The 19,655-nt window shown below is 48.9% G+C and overlaps 1 protein-coding gene across 2 annotated transcripts in view; it reads right to left on the reverse strand.

Moving 5' to 3' along the window:
• Nucleotides 1-19,655, reverse strand: part of LAPTM4A (lysosomal protein transmembrane 4 alpha) — a 28,257-nt gene continuing 8,602 nt past the window's right edge. The window contains exons 2-8 of one of the 2 annotated variants that reach the window (XM_072646511.1): nucleotides 7,405-7,525; nucleotides 6,110-6,186; nucleotides 5,226-5,348; nucleotides 4,388-4,483; nucleotides 3,985-4,083; nucleotides 1,684-1,812; nucleotides 4-667 (exon numbers count right to left, since the gene is read on the reverse strand). In XM_072646511.1, coding sequence (XP_072502612.1) covers nucleotides 593-667; nucleotides 1,684-1,812; nucleotides 3,985-4,083; nucleotides 4,388-4,483; nucleotides 5,226-5,348; nucleotides 6,110-6,186; nucleotides 7,405-7,525 — 720 coding nt within the window. In that variant the 3' untranslated portion in view covers nucleotides 4-592. Of the gene's footprint in view, nucleotides 668-1,683; nucleotides 1,813-3,984; nucleotides 4,084-4,387; nucleotides 4,484-5,225; nucleotides 5,349-6,109; nucleotides 6,187-7,404; nucleotides 7,526-19,655 lie in introns of both variants that reach the window. The other variant, XM_072646596.1, reaches the window with a different exon arrangement.

Genomic DNA, 19,655 nt, shown 5'->3' on the forward strand with positions numbered 1-19,655 from the left:
AGATTTTTTTGAAAAGGTTTATTAATGCATCTTGTCAGAGAGAAAGAGAGACAGAGGTACATACAAATCAGAACCATGCAGCCCTTATAGGCTCACCCCTAGCATGGCTGTGGGCACTCTGGGCATTCACAGAGAGGGCCCTGAGGGCCTCCAACCAGGACCAGCTTCTTGCTCAATGGAAGTGAACCTCCACCTTCCTGAAAACATCTCAGGGCAGGTGGTGCCCGAGCCAACCCCAAATGGAGGACAGGAGAACACAAAGGCAATGAAGATGTCTAGAGATCCCCTCCCAGTGCCAGGGGACTCCAGCCTTGCCCAGATTGTCTTCCAGAGCTATGCAATGCAATCAATGCACTTTAACCAAAAATCCAACCACAACACTCTACAAATGAACGCCCCCTCCCCCCTTCAAAAGTGTCCCATGATACTCTTCAAATAACAAAGGTTCAAGCAATTAGAAAGAATGACTCAGTGTGTACAGGCTGATATCGAAACAGCTCTGAACTGCAGGCGTGGTTCCCAAGGCCCGCTTCTAGAAACAAGCAGCCCTGAAGGCTGGCGTAGTGTTCACTAAAAGAGCCTTGTTCTTCCATCAGGCGGGGACATAAGGAGGGGGAGGCTCCTTTTCTGGCATCTTCACGGCCATTTCATACGTGGGGAGGAGATACTATGGAGGAAGAACACACAATGAGGTCTCCTTTCTCACCAGAGCCCGCTCCTCAGACAATCGCCCCCAAAGCTGTGCTGGGAAATGTCCCAGCACAGCTGAGAAGGGCCCAAGGCTCCCAACCCCGAGGGCATGTCCTCACTGGGTGCCATTCGAGCTAAAGGCCCACAATCCGATTAAGAGAATTTCCACAGTTGACTCTAGACAGTGAACAGAGGCCTGGAGAACCTGAGGAGTGGGTGGAAGGCCCACGCTGGTGCACAGAAGGTGGTAAAAACAGACTCCTCTTTGTCCTGTCTCTGCCATCCCTCATCTCCTTGAGGGGAGGAGGGCAGGAAGACAGCCTGAGCACATGGGCTGGGATTGTACTGGGGATTCCAAGGCAAGTGTCGTGTTCACATGCCCCCTCAGAGAAAAGCGGGCACCCCATCCTTAACACCTATTGCCCGGGTAAGGGGCACCTGCAGCCGATGAGGAGGAACAGGGGGGCCAAGACACCCTCGAGTGGTTCGCCATCCATCGAGGAGGTGAGACGCACACAAAAGGAGGCTAACTCACATCTGAACAGCAGACACCTAATAAAGGTACTCTTGGGGTGATGGCTGCCAGTACTTGGAGTGGTGCCAGGTGTGCCAGTGCTGGCAGGCATGATACAGTCTGGAAAGAGGCGCTGACTTGGCACAGGTGCAAGGGTTCCTGGGGTGTATAAGGTCTTGAAGTATGACCAGGCTTTAAAGAAGCAGGTCCAGTGAGGGGCTGCTAGGGACTAAGAATGGGCAAAGGGCAGAGGTGAGAAGCCCAGGGTGTGTCTAGGGGATGCTCATTAGCCTAGTTTGGGGAGGGGGAGGTACTGGTTCCCTGACTCCACAGAGTATGAAGATGCCCTCAGATGCCCTAACTGGGACAAAATGTGCACTAGCAGCCTGACAGGGCAGCTTCTTGTGACTTAGTGCACTGAGGTCAGCTAGCAAGGCTCAGTCCCTTCTCAGTGTCCCGAAGCCAAGGTTCCCGCTCACCTTAGAGAGCACACCCTTCTGGGAGACAGCCAGGGAAGTGAGGAGGGAGCAGGTTCCAGGCCTGGGGGCAGCCAGAGAGAGACTGGCTGGAGCAGAAAGATGGAGGTCAGGGTCACTGGAGAGAAGAGGCTGTGTCAGGGAATGACATGTGAGAAGACTGAGGAGGGAGGAAGGAGAAAGGTAACGAAGGGCTTAGAAAGTCTAAAGGAGAATTAAATCCAGGAGATGAAAGGGAGCCGCTGGAGGCTACTGAATAAGGGGGACATGATCAGATCTGAGCTCTAGGAAGATTCCCTCTGGCACCTGAATGGAGGACAGCCCAGAGCAGGAAGATCCCCCTCCAGCTACCATAATGGTCTACGTATGAGGGGTTGGGGACCTGGACCATGGTGGAGGCAGGGTCAGAGGTGAGAAGGGGGTGTATCCAGAGATGCTGAGCAGATGCCAATGGCTTGGATCTAGGGAGTGAGAGCTCGAGGTGTCCAAGACGATGTCTACTCTGTTAGCTGGAGGGACTGGTGGGACGGGAGGGGAGCAGAAAGAGAGAGGGTCTGGGGAAAAGATCAGGAGTTCTGCTTTGGACATGGACATCTGGCTGGAGACATTGGATGCAAGATTGGGGCAGGAAAAGTAGATCTTAGATGATACAGCTAGAGAAAAGCCTGGATAAGAATCTAGCCGAGAAGAGAGAAAAGGAAAGGCCTAGGGGGGAGGGGGAAGAGACACAGAGACAAGAGAGAGAGACGAGATAGAGACAGAGATGCAAAGTATGAGAGAGACAGGGAGGGGACACACAGAGACAACGAAAGAGAAAGAGAGAGGGAAGGAGGAGGGGGGACCCCCAGCATCAGAGGCTACAGATGGTGAGGGAGCATGAAGATGGAGAAAGGCCCGCCGGGTTTGGCCACCAGGAGATCACTGGTCACTATGATGGGAGGAGGAGGCTGGAAGGCAGATTGTGAGGGATTGTGAGGAGAGAATAGAGGCTCCCAGTGTCTACACTGGGCCTCTGGGGGAATTTAGCTACAGAAGGCAGGAGACAATGACAATCAACAGGGTTGGAAGGTTTGGATAAGGGGGCTTTGAGGACGGGGGAGATGTGAGCATGTCTCTGGGCAGGAAGGAAGGAACCAGTACAGAGAGGAATGATTGGGGGGAGGGGAGATCTGCTGGAGGAGATGGGACAGAAGGGGATCATGTGAGCAGGTCGAGGGTCTGCCTTGATCAGGAGAAAAGCCACTTCATTATGGGAGACAGGGATGACAGAGTTGAGAGGGGCACAAGGCACCTGAGGGATGGGAGACAAAGAAGAGAGAAGGAGCTCACGGCCAATGGTGGCCATTTTTCTGTAAAATAGGAGGCAGGGGGTCTCAGCTGCGAGAGTGGGGGAGGGGAGTCATGGAAGGCTGAAGGAGCCTTGGTGGAGAGTGGGACAAGACTGCCTGGCAGCAGCGTGGGCCCGGGTGGGGTTGTGTGGACCCGTCAGAACAACTGCGTGGGTAGGAGTGAAGGTGGCGAACGATGGGAGTGCCCCAAAGCTGAGGCCTGGCTGGGCATAACTGCTCATACGACAAGGGGCCTGGGGCTTGAAGAGAGGAGGCCAAGGAGGGTTCAGCAAGGGGTCAGAGGAGCTGGTGCAGGGGGGATGGCCTGTGGAGGCCAGTGAAGGGTCTGGAAAGGAGAAGTAGAGGGAGGGATTATGGTCGGTATGGGGACGTGTGAACTCTCTGTACATCTGTGGGTCATGTAGCATCGAGGTGTGACCCCACCTTGGGCACAGCTAAGGCAGCTGGAGAGGAGCTTGTGAGTCAGCTACATGGGCGGCAGACTTGGACAGACATGGAGCTGCTTGGTTTGTCAGCCGGGAGGGGAATCAGACAATAAAACTGGAGCTTAAAGACCTCTACAGGTCAGAACTTTGGACTGAATCGGGTCCACTTCATCCTCAGGAGGCTAGAGTCTAAACTCTCAGACTGGCAAGGGGGCAGGGTGAGGACAGGACCAGGCAGCAGCTAGTGTGATGCCATCTTCAGATGGTCGGGCACTGCTGGCCCAGAGTTGCCCCATGCAGGCCACCTTCTACACCCTGGCAGCCTCTCCCACAGGGTGGAGGAAGCACATCCTCCCCTCTGGGCAGGTAGCAGGCTTTATTTGGTGAATAGACTCAAAACCTGTCTCCAGTGCCTACCCCAAGCCCCATCAAGTCATGGGTGCTAAAGACTTCCTCATGCTGCCTCCCACTAACAGGACTGCCAAGAAGGAGCCTGAGGAAGGCCTTGGGGGATGGCCTGTCCCCCTCACCTGCGGAGGAGCCTCAAAGGCTGGGTACACTGCAATCTCAGGCAGGTTTCTGTTGCTGATGTACTTGTAGCAGTTCCAGACACAATTTATGAGATAAGCCTGAGGAGAGAAGGGAAAGCCCCGTCACAGACTCCCCTCAGAATCCAGGACCTTTCCCCGGTCTTCCTTCCCTCTCTGCAGCCTCACTCACATCCCTGAAGTTCTCAGGGTCTCTAGGGAGGGTTGGTCACTGAGGCATCTCATCTTCCCTGGATGTGGACCCCACACACCAAGGCTAAGTCTGTGCTCTGCAGACCTCTCTTGGAAGATGTCAGAGAGCTAGGCTGGGCGACAAGCCCAGGGTCAGACAGGGGAGGGCAGGACAGGAGGAGGGGGTATCATGACGCCGCAATCACTCGCCTACCTTAAAAATGATGAACAAGGTAAAAAAGGCAAGGAGCAGGAAGAGAAGGCAACTGGAGTCCAGCGCGAGCAGGTCATCCTTGTAGGGGAAAGCAGGCTGTGGAAAAAGGGGCAGGACCAAGGTCCATGAGCTGTCCCCCAAGTGCCCCCATGGCAGCAAGGCCACTCCTTCCCCTGCCCTGGTACTGCAGGCCATTAAGAAGAGCCCACGGGGACTGAGGCCAATGGCATGAGTTCTGCCTGTGGGGACCTTCCCCAAACCTCCATAGGGGGCAGGACAGGTGAAGGGCAGAAACCCCAGTATTCAGATCTCATCTACTGAGGGCCCTTTCTACCCAGCCCCCAGTAAACCCTCCTTCCTTTTTTCCTATCTGCCCCCTCCCCAGGGAGGCTCTCTGAATCTGGCTCTGGACATCAGGTCTGTGTGCGTACCACTGTAACTAGCACTGTGCTAGGGCCAGAGACAACAGTCATTTACCTGCTGAATGGACAGCTGCACAAGGCTGCCTGTGTCTGCTGTGACCAGACCAAAGCCACAGAGAGGGAGGCAGTAAGGTCCCTTCCCGCCCCAGGGCACAGACAAAAGGCCTGCGTGGGCAAGCTGCCTGCATGAAGGGCCAAGCCCATCTCAAGGAGCTCCCATCTGGACGGTTCAGAAGCTGCGTGCGTGCTTTTAGTCTGGGTCTTGGGTCTTGTTCAGGGTCTTGGTGTTCAAAATGCACCAAGCAGGATTTCGTCACTGAGTTTACTCCCCAAGGCTTCTTCATCCTATGCCTAAATCTGAGGCTGGTCCAGCTTGCTGAGAGCCAAGGATGAATTTCTAAGGAGCAGATACTCACCAGTTGATCCAGATAATCTTTGATTTTTGGCAAATAGGTGAGTGAGCTGATGGCAACCAGGCAGCTGAGGACAAAGTCAAAAAGCCGGTAGCAGAGGAACGGAATCAGCCAGCCCACTCGATGCTGCCAAAGTGAGAGGCACCACGTCAGGGCCCTCATGATGGGCAAGGAGAACCTCAACCCCCTGGGCAGGCAAGGAAGGCCCCTCCCCCAGCAAACTGGCGACCAGGGCAAGCACATCTTCAGGGCAGAGGGTCTGTGTCCCTGGTCTGCTCACTGGGTGACCTTGGACAGCTCACTCACACTGTCACAGGAGAGTCCCAGACTCAACTACTTCCAAGGTCCCTTCCAGCTCTGGGATCCTGAGGGACCCACAATGCCCTGGTGGAGGAGCTGTGCCTTGCATTCTGGACAGCAATCCTTTGACCCCAAGATCCCACCTCCAGGCAGGGGTGCATTTAGGGAGAGGCCCTCTCAACACCAAGTATCTGGAGCAGTTTTTGTGTAAATAAGGGACATGTCCCTCCCTGGGAAGAAGCTAAAGTGGTTATGGCCCACAAATGCTGTGGAACAGGGAGAGGGAGGGACACAGAGCAGCATGGGACATCAGGAGGGCAATAGGGAAAGCATCCATGAGCGTAACAAGGCACCATAACAAAACAAGCCAGATGGAACAGCCCCAAAAAAGGGACGGGAGAGGACGCCTTCTGGCTGGACAGTGGGGGCCATGACATCTCGGTTTAGTTCATTAGAAGGGATAACACAGAAGATGTGAAAACAGAAGCTGCCCATACAAATTCTTTTCTAAAAGTAGGGGCAATAATTCACAATCTATGCGGCAGTGGCCACCCATGTCCAACCGTCCAACCCTGGAGAACACTCACTGCGGCGGCTCCGTAGACCATCATGGCGCTGATCGTGAACATGAGCAGTGAGAAGGCAAAGAGGACGCAGGCATTTTCTGAGGACAAACACAAGTGAGACAGGTCAGGGGAGGCACTTTCTCCAGGATTCACTCAGTTTGATGTCCTCTTCACAAAACACCAATCTCAAAGATTTGGTTAAGGAGAAAGGTCGAGGACATCACTTGGGACCCACAGGCCCAGGTCCCATCTCTTCTGCCAAAACTGACCCCTCCCCACATCACACAAGGGCTCTGATTTGTTAAGATCCAGATGTTAGAAGTTAAAAACAGGAGGACAGTCACCTCAGTGGCCAAGCCTTCAGGGTTCCCCATCAGCCTACAGGCAACCAGGTGCCACAGGGCTGAGGCCTGGATTTGGACATTTACTAAGTATGTAATCCTGGGCAAGCCACTTTCCCTCTGTCTGTCTTAGTTTTCTCAACTCTAAAATGAGGATAATCAAGCACGTGTCTCTCCCAGGATTGTTGTAAGAACCAAATGAGATATCTGTAAAGAACTGGGCTTTACACAGCAGGTACTTAACTGTTTGTTCCTCCCTGCCCAGGAGAGGCTCACCACCTCCTGCCTCTGGGGCTCAGTCACCCCTCGGCAACAACTGCCAGTCTCCTGAGTCTCCCATCTCCCAACTCCTGCTATTGTCCCTGGCCATCTCCTTGCCTGGGTCTTTTCCCTCTTAGCATGACTCCTGACATCCTTTTATCATTAAAAGACATGTCCAGTACACAGACCCATGACTGATCAAACCACAGGACTACGACCTAAGAAATCTGTACACATCCCTCCCTGGCATCTCAGCCCAAAGTCCATGGGCTCACCAGCATGCCACGAGAACCAAAAGGCTATGAACAGCAGGGGTGCTGCCTTAGACCCAAGCAGCCAGCCCCTGGGATACCCAGAGGATGTCCTGGGGAAGACAGGAATACCCTCATTTGTGGCTCAAGCCAAACTTTGGGTCATTTCTTTCTTGGGTTCCAAGAACTCTACTGGCTCCCAGGGCTAATCCACACGGACATTCTCTAAAAATCACTACTTGGCAAAATAAATGGGAGAAAGCCCAACAGCCTCTATGACCTGGCAAAGTCCTTGGCTGACAGGAGGAGTTAGTCAGATTCAAGACTGTCCAGACACAGCACCTGTCCAGATAAGCTACGGGGACAAGAGGCTTGCCCAGCCAAGGCCCAGCAGGCAGGAGAACATGCAGGAGGAGGGATGTTAAGGCAAGCACTGAACCAGCAGGGGGGTCTCCCAACTTACCGGCCATCCTTTCTGAAGAGTAGTAATTACCAATGACTTCATACTGGAGGTTAACAGTGGCCACTGTATTGGGGTGAGTCACCTCCACGGTCAACAGGATTCCTACCAGCAAATTCACCACCTGGAAGACAGGCCCAGTTAAGCTAATGCTGCAAACCAAGCCGGGGGCCCCTCGGGCAGCATGGCTCTCATGACGCACAGAGAACTGCTCACGTGGTATGCCCATGGAAGCCATCCCTTCTAATCTGGCTTACTTTACATGACTCTTTATCATGTCCTAGGCAGCCAGGAGGCCCAGTGGACAGAGCACCAGAGCAGCAAACACAAGGTCCACATTCTGCCTCAACCATATATGGGGGTGACCCTGTGTACATTTAACCTATTTCAGGTTCAGTTTCCTTATCTACAAAACAAGGGGAAAGGATGGGAAGGGAAACAGCTCTGATAGAGCACCTACTGTGTGCTGGGCACTGTGCAGGTGCTTTACAGAGATGACCTCAATGGAACCTCACCTCACCTCCTGGAGGGAGGTCCCATCATGACCCCCATTTTACAGATGAACAAATGAGGCAGGCAGAGGGTCAATGACATGCCCGGGGCCACTAAGCTGCATAACGGTAACAGAGACACCAGGTACAGTGCTCTACAAACCGCTGTGGTCACTGTTCTAACCGTCTAACCAGACATCACCTCGCACCCCCCCCCCCCACCCCCAGCCTCCTCCTGCCACCAAACATCTGAATCGAAAGCTGACATCTGGACGTCAGCCAAGGTCGCACCAAACAGGCATCTTAGGTCAGGCCCCAAAAGTATTTTTTTCCACCCAAAAGCCAGTGCTTGCTTTTTAGAAAAAGAAAACAACGCTCAAGTCAACTCAAAGGTCATAAGGGGATGGCCAAGAGCTGTACTGACTTTCTCTGTACACAACAAACTGGAGTGATCGATGTGCTAGCCCAATCATTACAATACCCATCTAAGCCCCCAAATTAGGCCATGGTGTCCCATCTGGAGCCTGAGAACCCAAGCTCCAATCCTGAAGCATGGCCACTGCTGGCCTGCCTGACACTGAACAGGTCATTCTCTGGGCAAACACAAGGCTGACAAACCCCAAATGGAGCCTTGTGGAATTACAGTGACCCAGCGCCATGGGAGGGAGAAAGACATGGCGTGAATCTCTACCTGCTCTCCAAGGGTCCAAGTTTGAGCTCACCACCCCCAGAGATTCCCTCCCTGCCACAGACTCTTCAGATGGCCTCATGAACAAGCCTGTGGCAGCCCTGCAAAAGATCTCAGGTCTTCTGGATTCCAGGGCTCTTCCTTCCCCATGACTCCCCCTGAGCAGCTCGAGGGCCCTGAGGGCTCGTGCCTTGTGGAGGAAGAAGGCCTGGGTCAGATGTGCTAGGGAAGGCTGGCGGCAGAAGCCTGCAGAGACCCTTCCTATTCTCCGCTATCCATGCCCTCTCAGGTTTGGGTGCCATGAGACACACCTTGGGTGCCTGGTACCCCCTGGGATGAGTACTAGGTGCAGCCCCCACTATGTGCCAGGACTTAAGTCAAGGGCTTGAAGGCCGAGTTACCTCAGGAAGCCCTCAGTCCCTGTTCCTCAGGCACATTTAACCAAACCCATGTTGTCAACAGCCTGCGCCCGTATCTGGCCATTGATCAAGTATTTCCTGACAAACTATGTGGCAGACACTGGGCTGGAGCCCCCACCCTCCAGGAGCTTATAAGTGAAGGGGAGATAACAAGCCGCACACAGGATAAACTGGAAGGGATGAAGAGAAGGAAGGCTCTGAAATGAAGGGAACTGGGGAAGGCTTTCTGGAGAGGACGAGCTTTGACTTGGCCCCTGATGCCAGATACTGAAACAGCTGGAGAATGGCCAGGCCCAGAGAGTGTCAATGTGCATTTATGAACCACCTACTATGTGCCAGGCACTGTCCTAAGTAAGGGGGAGAAAAGCCAAACCGGCCCCTGCCCTCGAGGAGAGCAGCCCCCAGTCCAACAGGGCAGACAACGAATAAACAACTGTCCATACAGACACAGACAGGATGTACTGGGGGCAGGGTCAAAGAAGAGACCCTATTGATGGGGATCTGCAGAACATGGGACTTTTAGCAGAGGCTTGAAGGTGGGGAAGCCTACAGGTGGAGATGAAAAAGTTGAATATGGCAGCTGAGGAAATGCCTGAAGGCGGGAAATGAGAGCTGTGTTTGAGGCCACAGCAGGGATGTTGGCCAGCGTCTCTGATGGGGCTGCAGACTGGCAAGAATAAGGGCCTCGCCCTGAAGGGCTTTTTGTACCGGGTTCCGGAGGGGATGGATGGGGAATGGATGCCACATGGGGTCAGACCTGCTCTTCAGAAAGGTGCATCTGAAGGCTGAATGGCTCCTGCAGTAACCCAGATGTGAGGGGATGGGGGTCTTCACCTGATGGTGCTGTGACAACACCACAGGGGACAAGGGGCAGAGAGGACCAGGCCAGAGACAGGATGCGAGGGATGAGGGAGAGGACGGAACGGAAGCTGAGGCCTGCCTCAGTCTCTCTGTCCTTTAAATGTGGATCACAATGCCGCATCCCTCCCCAGGGCTGTTGTGAAGAGAAGTGAAGACAAGCCAATATTTGCCAAGGGCTGAGACCAGCACTGGCACAGGAAGCATCATGTGCTGTTATAAACAACAAACATTCAGAGTCTCAAGGCTTGCAAAGCACATGACAATTCTGAGTTCATTTGATCCTCACAACCACCCTGGAGGTTGGCTGGTGTTAGCCTCATCTTACAGGTGAGGAAGCTGAGACAAACTGAGCTTGAGTAATGTGCCCAGGGTCACCCTACCAGAAAGTGTCTGCGGCCGGATTTGAACTCAAGTCTTTCCGACTCCAGAACTGGTGTTCTGTACACAATGATGCCAACTTAGCAAAGCAAAGTTGGAGGGAAAAGATGCATTGTGTTTTGGCTGCTGAGTTTAGGATGTGTGCAAGACATCCACTTCAAGATGGCCAATAGGTAGTTGGTAAGGTGAGAGTGGAGGTCAGGAGAGAAGTGAGGGTAGATAAATGCTCCAAGAATTGTCTACACGGAGATGACCTGATGGGAGGAGGAGGAGATGGCCCAGGACAGAGCCCTGGGGCCACCCACAGTGAGAATGAACAGTGGAACAGGTCCCAGAACCAGGAGAGAGCAAGCTCGTGAAAACTGATGGCGAAGGTACCTGCTGCCAGTCAGAATGAAGGCACAGGAAAGGGTGCCAGCCACCATGAGGAGCCTCAGCGAAGTCATCTCCAGAACAACTTTCGTACTGCAAGTTGTCACAAGTCTGGCGGAATGACAGAAGGGAAGTCAGGAGGCTCTGCTCTCACAAGGCCCCTCAGGGTGCTGGGGAGAGAAGGAACCACCTACTGAGCCTGGACACCTCCCTCCAGACTGTGGGAGAGAGCCCCAGGCAGCAGTGTTGTCATGATCACAAGAGGCAGCTCTGTCTGTCCTGTCTGGACTCTGGGCTGTCAATGTCCCTCAAGGATCTTGCCTGCCTGGGAATGCCTGGAAGCTTCTGCTCGCCCCTCTCTTAAGACAGTTCAGATCCCAAAGGACTCATGATAAACCATGCTATCCACCTCCAGAGAAAGAACTGGTGATATCGGAACGCAGACTGAAGCGTACTGTTTTTCCTTTCTTTTTTTTGAGTTTTCTTGCACAAAATGACTGTAGAAAATGCACCTTTCTGACCTGTATCAAATTGCTTATCATCAGAGGGAGGGATAGAATCTGGAACTCAAAACTTAAAGAACACAACCTGAACGTGACTTTTTAAAAACATGTAATTGGACAGCGTGCTTTGGTCTGTTCTCTGTCTGGAGGCGGACAGCATGGCTCATCGTGAGTTCTTTGGGACTGCCAAGAAGAGGGCGGTCATTCATAGCTGACATCATACAATGTTAATATTGCTATGAACAACATTCTCCTGGCTCTGCTCGCCTCACTCTGCATCAGTTCATGTAAGCATTCTTAACAAGCGGTCCCAGCTTCAGCATGCAGAATTCCAATGAGATGAAGCGCGCTGTGTCTCCAGGAGGCCCACTCTACTTTTGAGAAGCTCCAATTCGACATCAAGCCTCCGATGGTCTCTTGATGCTCCAAGCATACCCCTGAGGAGGTCACAACCCTCATCACATACTCAATGGCCTGCAGTTGCCCCTAAAGCCCAAACTCCCAATCGTGGTCCTGGGTACCCTGCACAGTCTGACTCCAAGCTCCCCCCTTCCTCTCTGAGTACAAGCTCATTAGACTGTCCCTGGTTCTGGCCTACCCTCCAGCCTGATGATCCCTTGTAGTCCAGCTCCTCTGCTCCCAAACCTTTACTACCAACTACTACCTTCTTCAGGAGACCTGCCGGGATTTCCCTTCTTCCTTCCTCAAACCTCTCATGAACTTCTCTTTCCCTTTTATTTGTGTACCTGTTTTGTCCTGCTAAGACTGTAGCTCACTGAGGGCAGGAACAGTATGCCTTGACTGGCACAAAACACAGCAGGCACTCTCTCATCCTTGGGTGCCTTGGCCCTGATATTAAGACAGAACTTTTTCCTTCCATAAAATAAACTGTTGAATGAATAAGTCTCCGATGTGGTCTCAGAGCAGAAAAACATGGTCCAGACCCTCCTAGAAAGGTGTTAATATGATTTACCTACAGGAAGAGAAAACCAGTGATGCTCCTTGATGAAGTCTTAGGCCCCATGGTCCCTTACTTGCGAACTGCCAATTCAATGAATCAACACTGGTCAACAGGGATGACCATCTGGTAGGGGGAGGGTCAGGAGAGGGTCGGACAGGGGAAGAGTGACCTTTGTAAGGTTACGGATGATGAGAGACCCAATAGACAAGCAGAGGGGATCCAGGTACACCATGGCAGAGCCCTAATGCATTCAGCACCAGTTCTTCAAGTTGCAGTCATGTAGGCGATGCACCAGTCTCGTTCTGAATCAGAGATCCAGAACCCCGACTTCACATTAGAGACAGGACAAGATAGTAGCAAAATGAGCTCAGGCGTCTAGGAGTCTAGGCTCCAGGCTCCCTCACTGTCTGGCTGTTCATCTTCCCCCCCAACAGAGGGATTTGGTGTCTATTCATAAAATAAGAAGGTCGAATACTTTCAAAAGGCTCCATGATTCCATAAATGTTTGTACCCCAAGAAATATGAAAAAAAATGTCAGATTAATTCTTTAGAAGAAAAAGCACAGTGAAAGAATAACCATAATACAGATAAGCCAAAAGCATATTCAACTCACTGGAGACGAAAGAGAATGTTAACCTTCAGAAAATGCATCTGGAATGAAAAGAGACCATTAAACACAAATGTAACTGCTCAGTCATCAGTCAGGTTCCTATCTCAGAACTTGCGGGAGGGTAAGAGAAGCAAGCTGCCTGTGCTCAGGCAGACGCTGAGGTGCCTTCATTTATTCTCCCTACCACTCATGTTCCTACACAGGAAAAATCACAAAACAGCAGCCTTTCACTCTTCTCAAGCAAAAGGGTCTGTTAAAAACTGGCTTTTTTCCAATTAATGCTTTAATTTTTTTTTTTTTTTACATTTTCAGTTCCAAATTCTCTCCTTCTAGCCTCCTCCCTGAGTGAGAAAAATAAAACCCATGACAAATATGTGTAACCACACAAAACAAATGTCCATATTAGCCACAATCTAAGCATGGACAGATGGAAAGGCAGGCTCCTCCCTTTAAAGAAGTCACTGGGACAACAACAAGACCACTGCTCCACACACCTCTAAAGGTACTCACTTCAGAGCTGAGAGTACTTTCTTAACATACCAAATGGCAGCAAATTTTTGTTCTTGGAAGTCAGATTAAACTTTTGAAATTAGAGCATTAGAATCAGCTGAGTGATGGTAGTAGCAGGTAGCTTGCCATGTGCTATGAAATGAGACTTAAGTCGTTCACATACTGACTCTGAAGGCAATCTGAAAATGGGCTGGTGTGCATGGAGAGGCATCAATGATAAGATGGGCTCTCCGGGTCAGGCAGAGTGAAGGGTCATGCAACAACACTAAGTCTGCTGTCCTGAGTGACCCTTTGTCCCAGTAAGGGGAAGGCCAGAAGGGCAGGTCTGAGATACCCATGGGACAAGCAGGTAGGACAAGTAGATAACAAGCTGGAAACACCTGACTGGAGTTCAGAAGAGAGACTGAGGAATGGTCTTCATGAACCCATGGAAGCTCAGGATGCCCCCAACTGAGAGCGAATACACAGTTCTTACACTATGTAAATTTACGTTACACAAATTTGACTTTCAAGAATTCTGAAAGAAATCTGTATTCCAAGAGAAATGATAAAAATTTCTTATGCAAAGCAGATGCTGCTATACATTAAAAGGCTGTATGTGGGGTGGGAGGTTGAGAAGCATCTCCAAGTCAGTTCCCCAGGCCCTCCCTCCCTGCGTTCAATAGTGACCCTAATATTTTCACCACGGTCGGGGGCAAACGGGATCCCTAGGGGAAAAGTGAATCAGCTAGACTTGGAAAAGAAAATAACTGGCAAATGTGAAGCGAACTTAGTAGTGCAGCGTCAACTGTAAACACCATAGTGAAGGATGCTGCCTGGAGAAAGGAGCATGCAAGAGAGCGGTACTTGACTCATCTGTCCAAACAAAGATGGTAGTGGAGGTGCTGTTCCAGAGTGGGACAGAAGCCCAGACTCAGAAGACTAGGCCCTTTCTATGGGGGAGAACAGTTCAAACCGAGGCCTGGCACCTCTTTGAAGTGAAGCTGAAGCAAAGCCAGCCTATTTTGTCCCGATGTCATCTTGAACAAACCTCCATCTTGGCGGAGGGCGTAAAGCTTCACAGTCACTCCTCTGCTCAGAGGGAGCTCATCTAGAAGGACTTGCAAGTTAAATCCTGTTCTTGTGCACCACCCAGAAAATCCCAGGCAGCGAAAGGCAGAATCTTGGAACAATGGTTTATGGCTTGCTTCAGTTTGGTCACAAATAAGAGCATTCCTTACATGATTCCAATTATTTTGGGCAATGGCCCAGGTTGCCGTCTCCAAATGGACAATTTTAATGAAAATGTAAAAGTGGGCCACTTCCCCCTAATGCTACGTCATCATTACTTTCTATGGATCAGGGAGTCATCCAGGCAACTGCAGCTTTGGGTGCAGATAAGGAATTAACACTGAGAAATTTCCAGAATTGCTTTACTATTTAGCCTGCAATCTCAAACACTGCGATGGCATGGGAAGATGTAACAGAAACATGTGTGAAGCCAGTTTGGAAAAAAGCATGCCTGCCATTCGTTTCCAATTTCATGGATATGACAAAGATGTCAGAAGTGAGTGAGGAGCCTGAAGTAGATGAGAACAAGTCTCATGGAGAGGAATCAGGCTCTGACCAAGCCACTGGCTGCAAAGACTGCAGAAGAAAGCGAAGCTTCAGAAGCAGATAGTCGGCAAAAGCCCTTCATCATCTTCATCAGTGAATTGTTTTCTTGTGTTGAAAAGAAGAATCCAAATACTTGATGATTTTTAAAAGTTCAAAGATTAGCTGAGGATAACATTGCTTGCTATCGTCAGATATACGAGGGGAAAAAAGAGAACAATGGTCCAAATACCTCTTAATAGCTTTATTTTTTTAAAAAAAAAAAGGGTGGCAGCCAAGCTCCAGTGATAAATAAAGGCTGGGTACGGTGGGTGGGGAAGGGGCAACAGACTACACACCTGTGTGAACTTGACTGTACAGTACAGTACTTTATTGTTCACTTCATGACTGTTTACTATCCTGGCACAGTATTTAACACATAGGTATTTTAGTACATTTTATGACTTGTGTCAGAGTATTATTTTGTGTATGCCTTTGTTACATAGGCTAAGTGAAGTGGTTGGATAGTGGCAAAATTGCAATACTTTTATAAAAATCACTTTATATCACAGTCTGTGGAACAGTTCACTTACACAAAACAAGAACTGTCTGTATAGAGGAAAAAAAGAGGGAGAAAGAACTAGGTGCTAGGCAGATAAATGCCAGCTAGGTGGCGCAGTGGATAAAGTATCAGCTGGGCCTGGAGTCAAGAAGACGAGGTCAAATCTGGTCTCAGACACTTACTTATTAGTTGTCACTGGGCCAGTCATTTAACCCTGTTTGCCTCAGTTTCCCCATCTGCAAAATAAGCAGGAGAAGGGAATGGCGAGCCACTCTAGTATCTTTACCATGAAAATCTCAAAAGAGGTCACAGAGTCAGACACAACTGAAATGACTGAATAATAAGATAGCCTGGATTGGGATCTTCCAAGGAGGAGAGGTCTCTGGGTAATAGTCTAGAAGTAGTGAGAGGAAGTGAGAAGATGAAATTGACTCTGCATCATTTTTATTGATCCTATTTGTGAAGAATGGCTTTTGTCCTGTGACTGCCTAAGTCATGGCTCTTTGTCTCTGAACTGGCCTGTAATGAATTAAGTTCCCTCCTCCTAATCACTATCCTATTCTTGCCTTGTCCTAGGGGGACAAAGGTGGACAACATGGGTTTGGGTCTAGTATCTTAACATCACCAAGCCATCCTTCGAGGACATCTGGTTTTCTACGCAAAGAAGTTGGGCCCACTATATTTTAATCTTGAAGGTTTCTTAGTCCCAGAAGGGGGGCCGTTGCTAGCCCCTCACGTGTCCCCTGTGTCTCAGCCCCAGGACATCATATACGGCATTCTTTGTTCCACTCTTATAAAGGTCTTTGGCTTAGAAGCCATAGACCCAATCTTACTACCAGATTCACGTCTTGTTAATAAAATGCTACCTAGCTCAGAGAGAACATGCCTCTACATCTATCTTGTTAAATTTTACTAGCAAAGATGATAAGGGATGAATGATCATCAAGTGAGAACTAGATTCTTGAGGAGAATGAAGACAGGAGAGTTAGTTAGTCAACAGATATTTATTAAATACCTACTGTGTGCCAGGCACTGTGTTAAAGTGTTGGGGATACAAAGAAAAGCAGAATAATCCTTGCCCTCAAGGAGTTCCTAGTCTAATGGAAGAGGCAACATGCAAAGTATTGGAAACAATCAGCAGAAAGAAGACATTACAATTTAAAGGGAATGGGAAAGACTTACTGTAGAATATAGGATTTTAGGTGGAACTTTAAGGAACTAGGAGGCAGAGATGAGAAGGGACAGGATTCCAAACATTTGGGACCACCAGTGAAAGTGCCCAGAATTAGGGATAGAGGGTCTTCTCTGAGGGACAGCAGGAGGGGAGGGTCATTGGAATATAGAGCATGTGTCAGGAAATAAGGTGAAGTGAAGACAGGAAAGGTAGGTGGTAGGGAGAAACAGAATCTAAAGGGCTTTGAATGCACAGGATGTTTGATCCTAGTGATCACAGGAAATTTAATGAGTAGGAGGGGTGATATGGTTGGACCTGTAATTCTGAGAAATCATTTTGGTGACCAAATGGAGGATAGACTGGAGTGAAGAAAGACCTGAGGCAGGCAGATCTCAACCTCCCCCACCCAAAAGGTTACTGTGATAGTCCAGGTGTGAAGTAATAAAGGTTTGCACCAGGGTAGTGTCAAAGAAGAAGAAGGGCTTACTGAAGAGATGCTGCAGAGGTGAAATCAACCGAAGATACAACAGAGGTGAAAACAACAAGAGAAGCTGCAGAGGTGAAATCAACACAAGAGATGCTGCAGAGGTGAAATCAATCAGAGATGCTGCAGAGGTGAAAACAGCAAGAGAAGCTGCAGAGGTGAAATCAACCAGAGATGCTGCAGAGGTGAAATCAACCAAAGATACAACAGAGGTGAAAACAACAAGAGAAGCTGCAGAGGTGAAATCAGCACAAGAGATGCTGCAGAGGTGAAATCAACCAGAGATGCTGCAGAGGTGAAAACAGCAAGAGAAGCTGAGGAGGTGAAATCAGCACAAGAGAAGCTGCAGAGGTGAAATCAGCACAAGAGATCCTGCAGAGGTGAAATCAACCAAAGATACAACAGAGGTGAAAACAACAAGAGAAGCTGCAGAGGTGAAATCAGCACAAGAGATGCTGCAGAGGTGAAATCAACCAGAGATGCTGCAGAGGTGAAATCAACCAGAGATGCTACAGAGGTGAAATCAGCACAAGAGATCCTGCCGAGGTGAAATCAGCACAAGAGATGCTGCAGAGGTGAAATTAACAGTCCTTGAAGACAGTTTGAATGGGGGTGGGGGGGTTGAGAAAGAGTAGGAAGTCAAGCAAGCCTTGGTGACTAGGAGGATGGTGGTGTCCTTGTCAGTAATAGGGACCTTTAAAGGGGGTGGGGGGGAAGAGGACACTGAAAATGAATGAAATGTGTTAATAATTGTGCAGAAATTCCTAAAGGTCCAAGAGAAAGGCTAGGCAAAGCTGGAGTGAGACATGGAGAGGTGGGGTTGAGGGAGATAGATGAGACAATGGGCAGTGAAGGTTCAGGAAGGGTACAGCTTACTCTGCAGCTGGGATTCAGTATCACTGGAAATAGGAGAATAAGGGGATGGGAGCTTTTGAAGCACCAGGAACGAGTCTGGGCAGAGTAACAAGATATGGGAGCAGCTCTGCTGATGATGGAGGATAAGTGGAATGATCTCTCTCCACCTCTTAGAATTCCAAATTTCCCAAGTTCAGCTTGGATACTACCTTCTGCATGAAGACCCTTGTCTTTCCAGCTGCTGGAGACTTCCCCTACAAAATTACCTTATATTTGCCTGGAATATCCTTGTAGATGCACCTACTGCCTCCTCCAACAAAATACAAGAGAACAAAGAGGGTTTCTTTTTTGTCTTTTTATCCCCAATGCTTGGGATACATTAGGTACTTACTTAAGTAGAAAGATCAATCTGAAGACAAAGTGTACACAAATTGTAGAAGGGAAAGACTAGAAGGAAGATTAATGAGAATCTATTATAAACTATAGGAACACAATAAAGAACACTTTTCACACATAAAAACAGATCTAAACAACCAGAGAAACAATAATGGCTCATGTGTAGGCAGGACAAGCCAATATAATAAAAATTTAAAAAAATTAATTTACTTATTCAGTGCCATACCAGTTAAACTACCAAAGAACTGTTTTACAGGGCTAGAAAAATAATAAAATTCATCTGGAGGAACAAAGGTCAAGAATATTAAGGGAACTGATGAAAAAAAAAAGTAGAGGAAGGCAATCTAGTGGTACCAGAATGCCAACTATTACAAAGCAGTAACCATCAAAACAGTCTGGTACCAGCTAAGATATAAAGTGGTGGATCAGTGGAATAGATTAAGTACACAATATGCAGAAGTAAACAACCATAATTATCCAGTGTTTGATAATCCCAAAGACCTCAGCAAATAGAGCAAGAAACTCAACACTTGACAAAAACTGTTGGGAAAACTGGAAAGCAGGTGGAAACTAGATGTAAACCAAAATCTCACACCACATACTCAGAGAAGGTCAACAAGGGTGTATGAATTAAATATAAAAGCTGATATAAGCAAATTAGTGGCACATGGAAGAAATTATTTGTCAGATCTATGGATGAGGGAAAAGTTCACAATCAAACAAGAGACAGAAAGGATCATGGGAAGCAAAATAGATAATTTTGATTACATGACATTAATAAGTTTTTGCACAAACAAAATCAATGCAACCAAAACTAAAAGTAAACTGATGGAGGAGGAAATTTATTGCAAGTTTTACTAATAAAGGCCTCATTTCTCAAATATATAGGGAACTGAGCCAAATTTGAAAAAATAGGAGTCATACCAAAACTGATAGATACATGGTGAGCCAAGCTCCAACTGACAAATGGTTATGGATATGAACAGGCAGTTTTCAGAAGAGGAAACAAAAGCTATCAATGGTTATATGAAAAAATGCTGTAAACCACTAATAATTAGAGAAATGCACGTTAAAATAACTCTGAGGTACTACCTCACACCCATAAGGTTGGCTAACACAACCAAAAAGGAAAATAACAAATGCTCAAGGGGATGTGGAAAAAGAAGTACACTCTTCCATTGCTCCAACCATTCTGGAGAGCAATTTGGAATTATGCCCAAAGGGGTATAAAACTAACCGTCTGATCCAATAATATCAGTATTAGGCCAGTAACCTACAGAAATCAAAGGAAAAGGACCCACATGTACAAAAATATTTTTAGCAACTCTTTTTTCTTGTGGGGATGAAAAACTGGTCATTGAGGGGATATCAACTGACTGGGGAATGGTTGAACAAGTTGTGGTATAGAACTGTGATGG

The sequence above is a fragment of the Notamacropus eugenii genome, chromosome 1, assembly GCF_028372415.1.
Source record: "Notamacropus eugenii isolate mMacEug1 chromosome 1, mMacEug1.pri_v2, whole genome shotgun sequence".
In the NCBI taxonomy this organism is placed as follows: Eukaryota; Metazoa; Chordata; class Mammalia; order Diprotodontia; family Macropodidae; genus Notamacropus; species Notamacropus eugenii.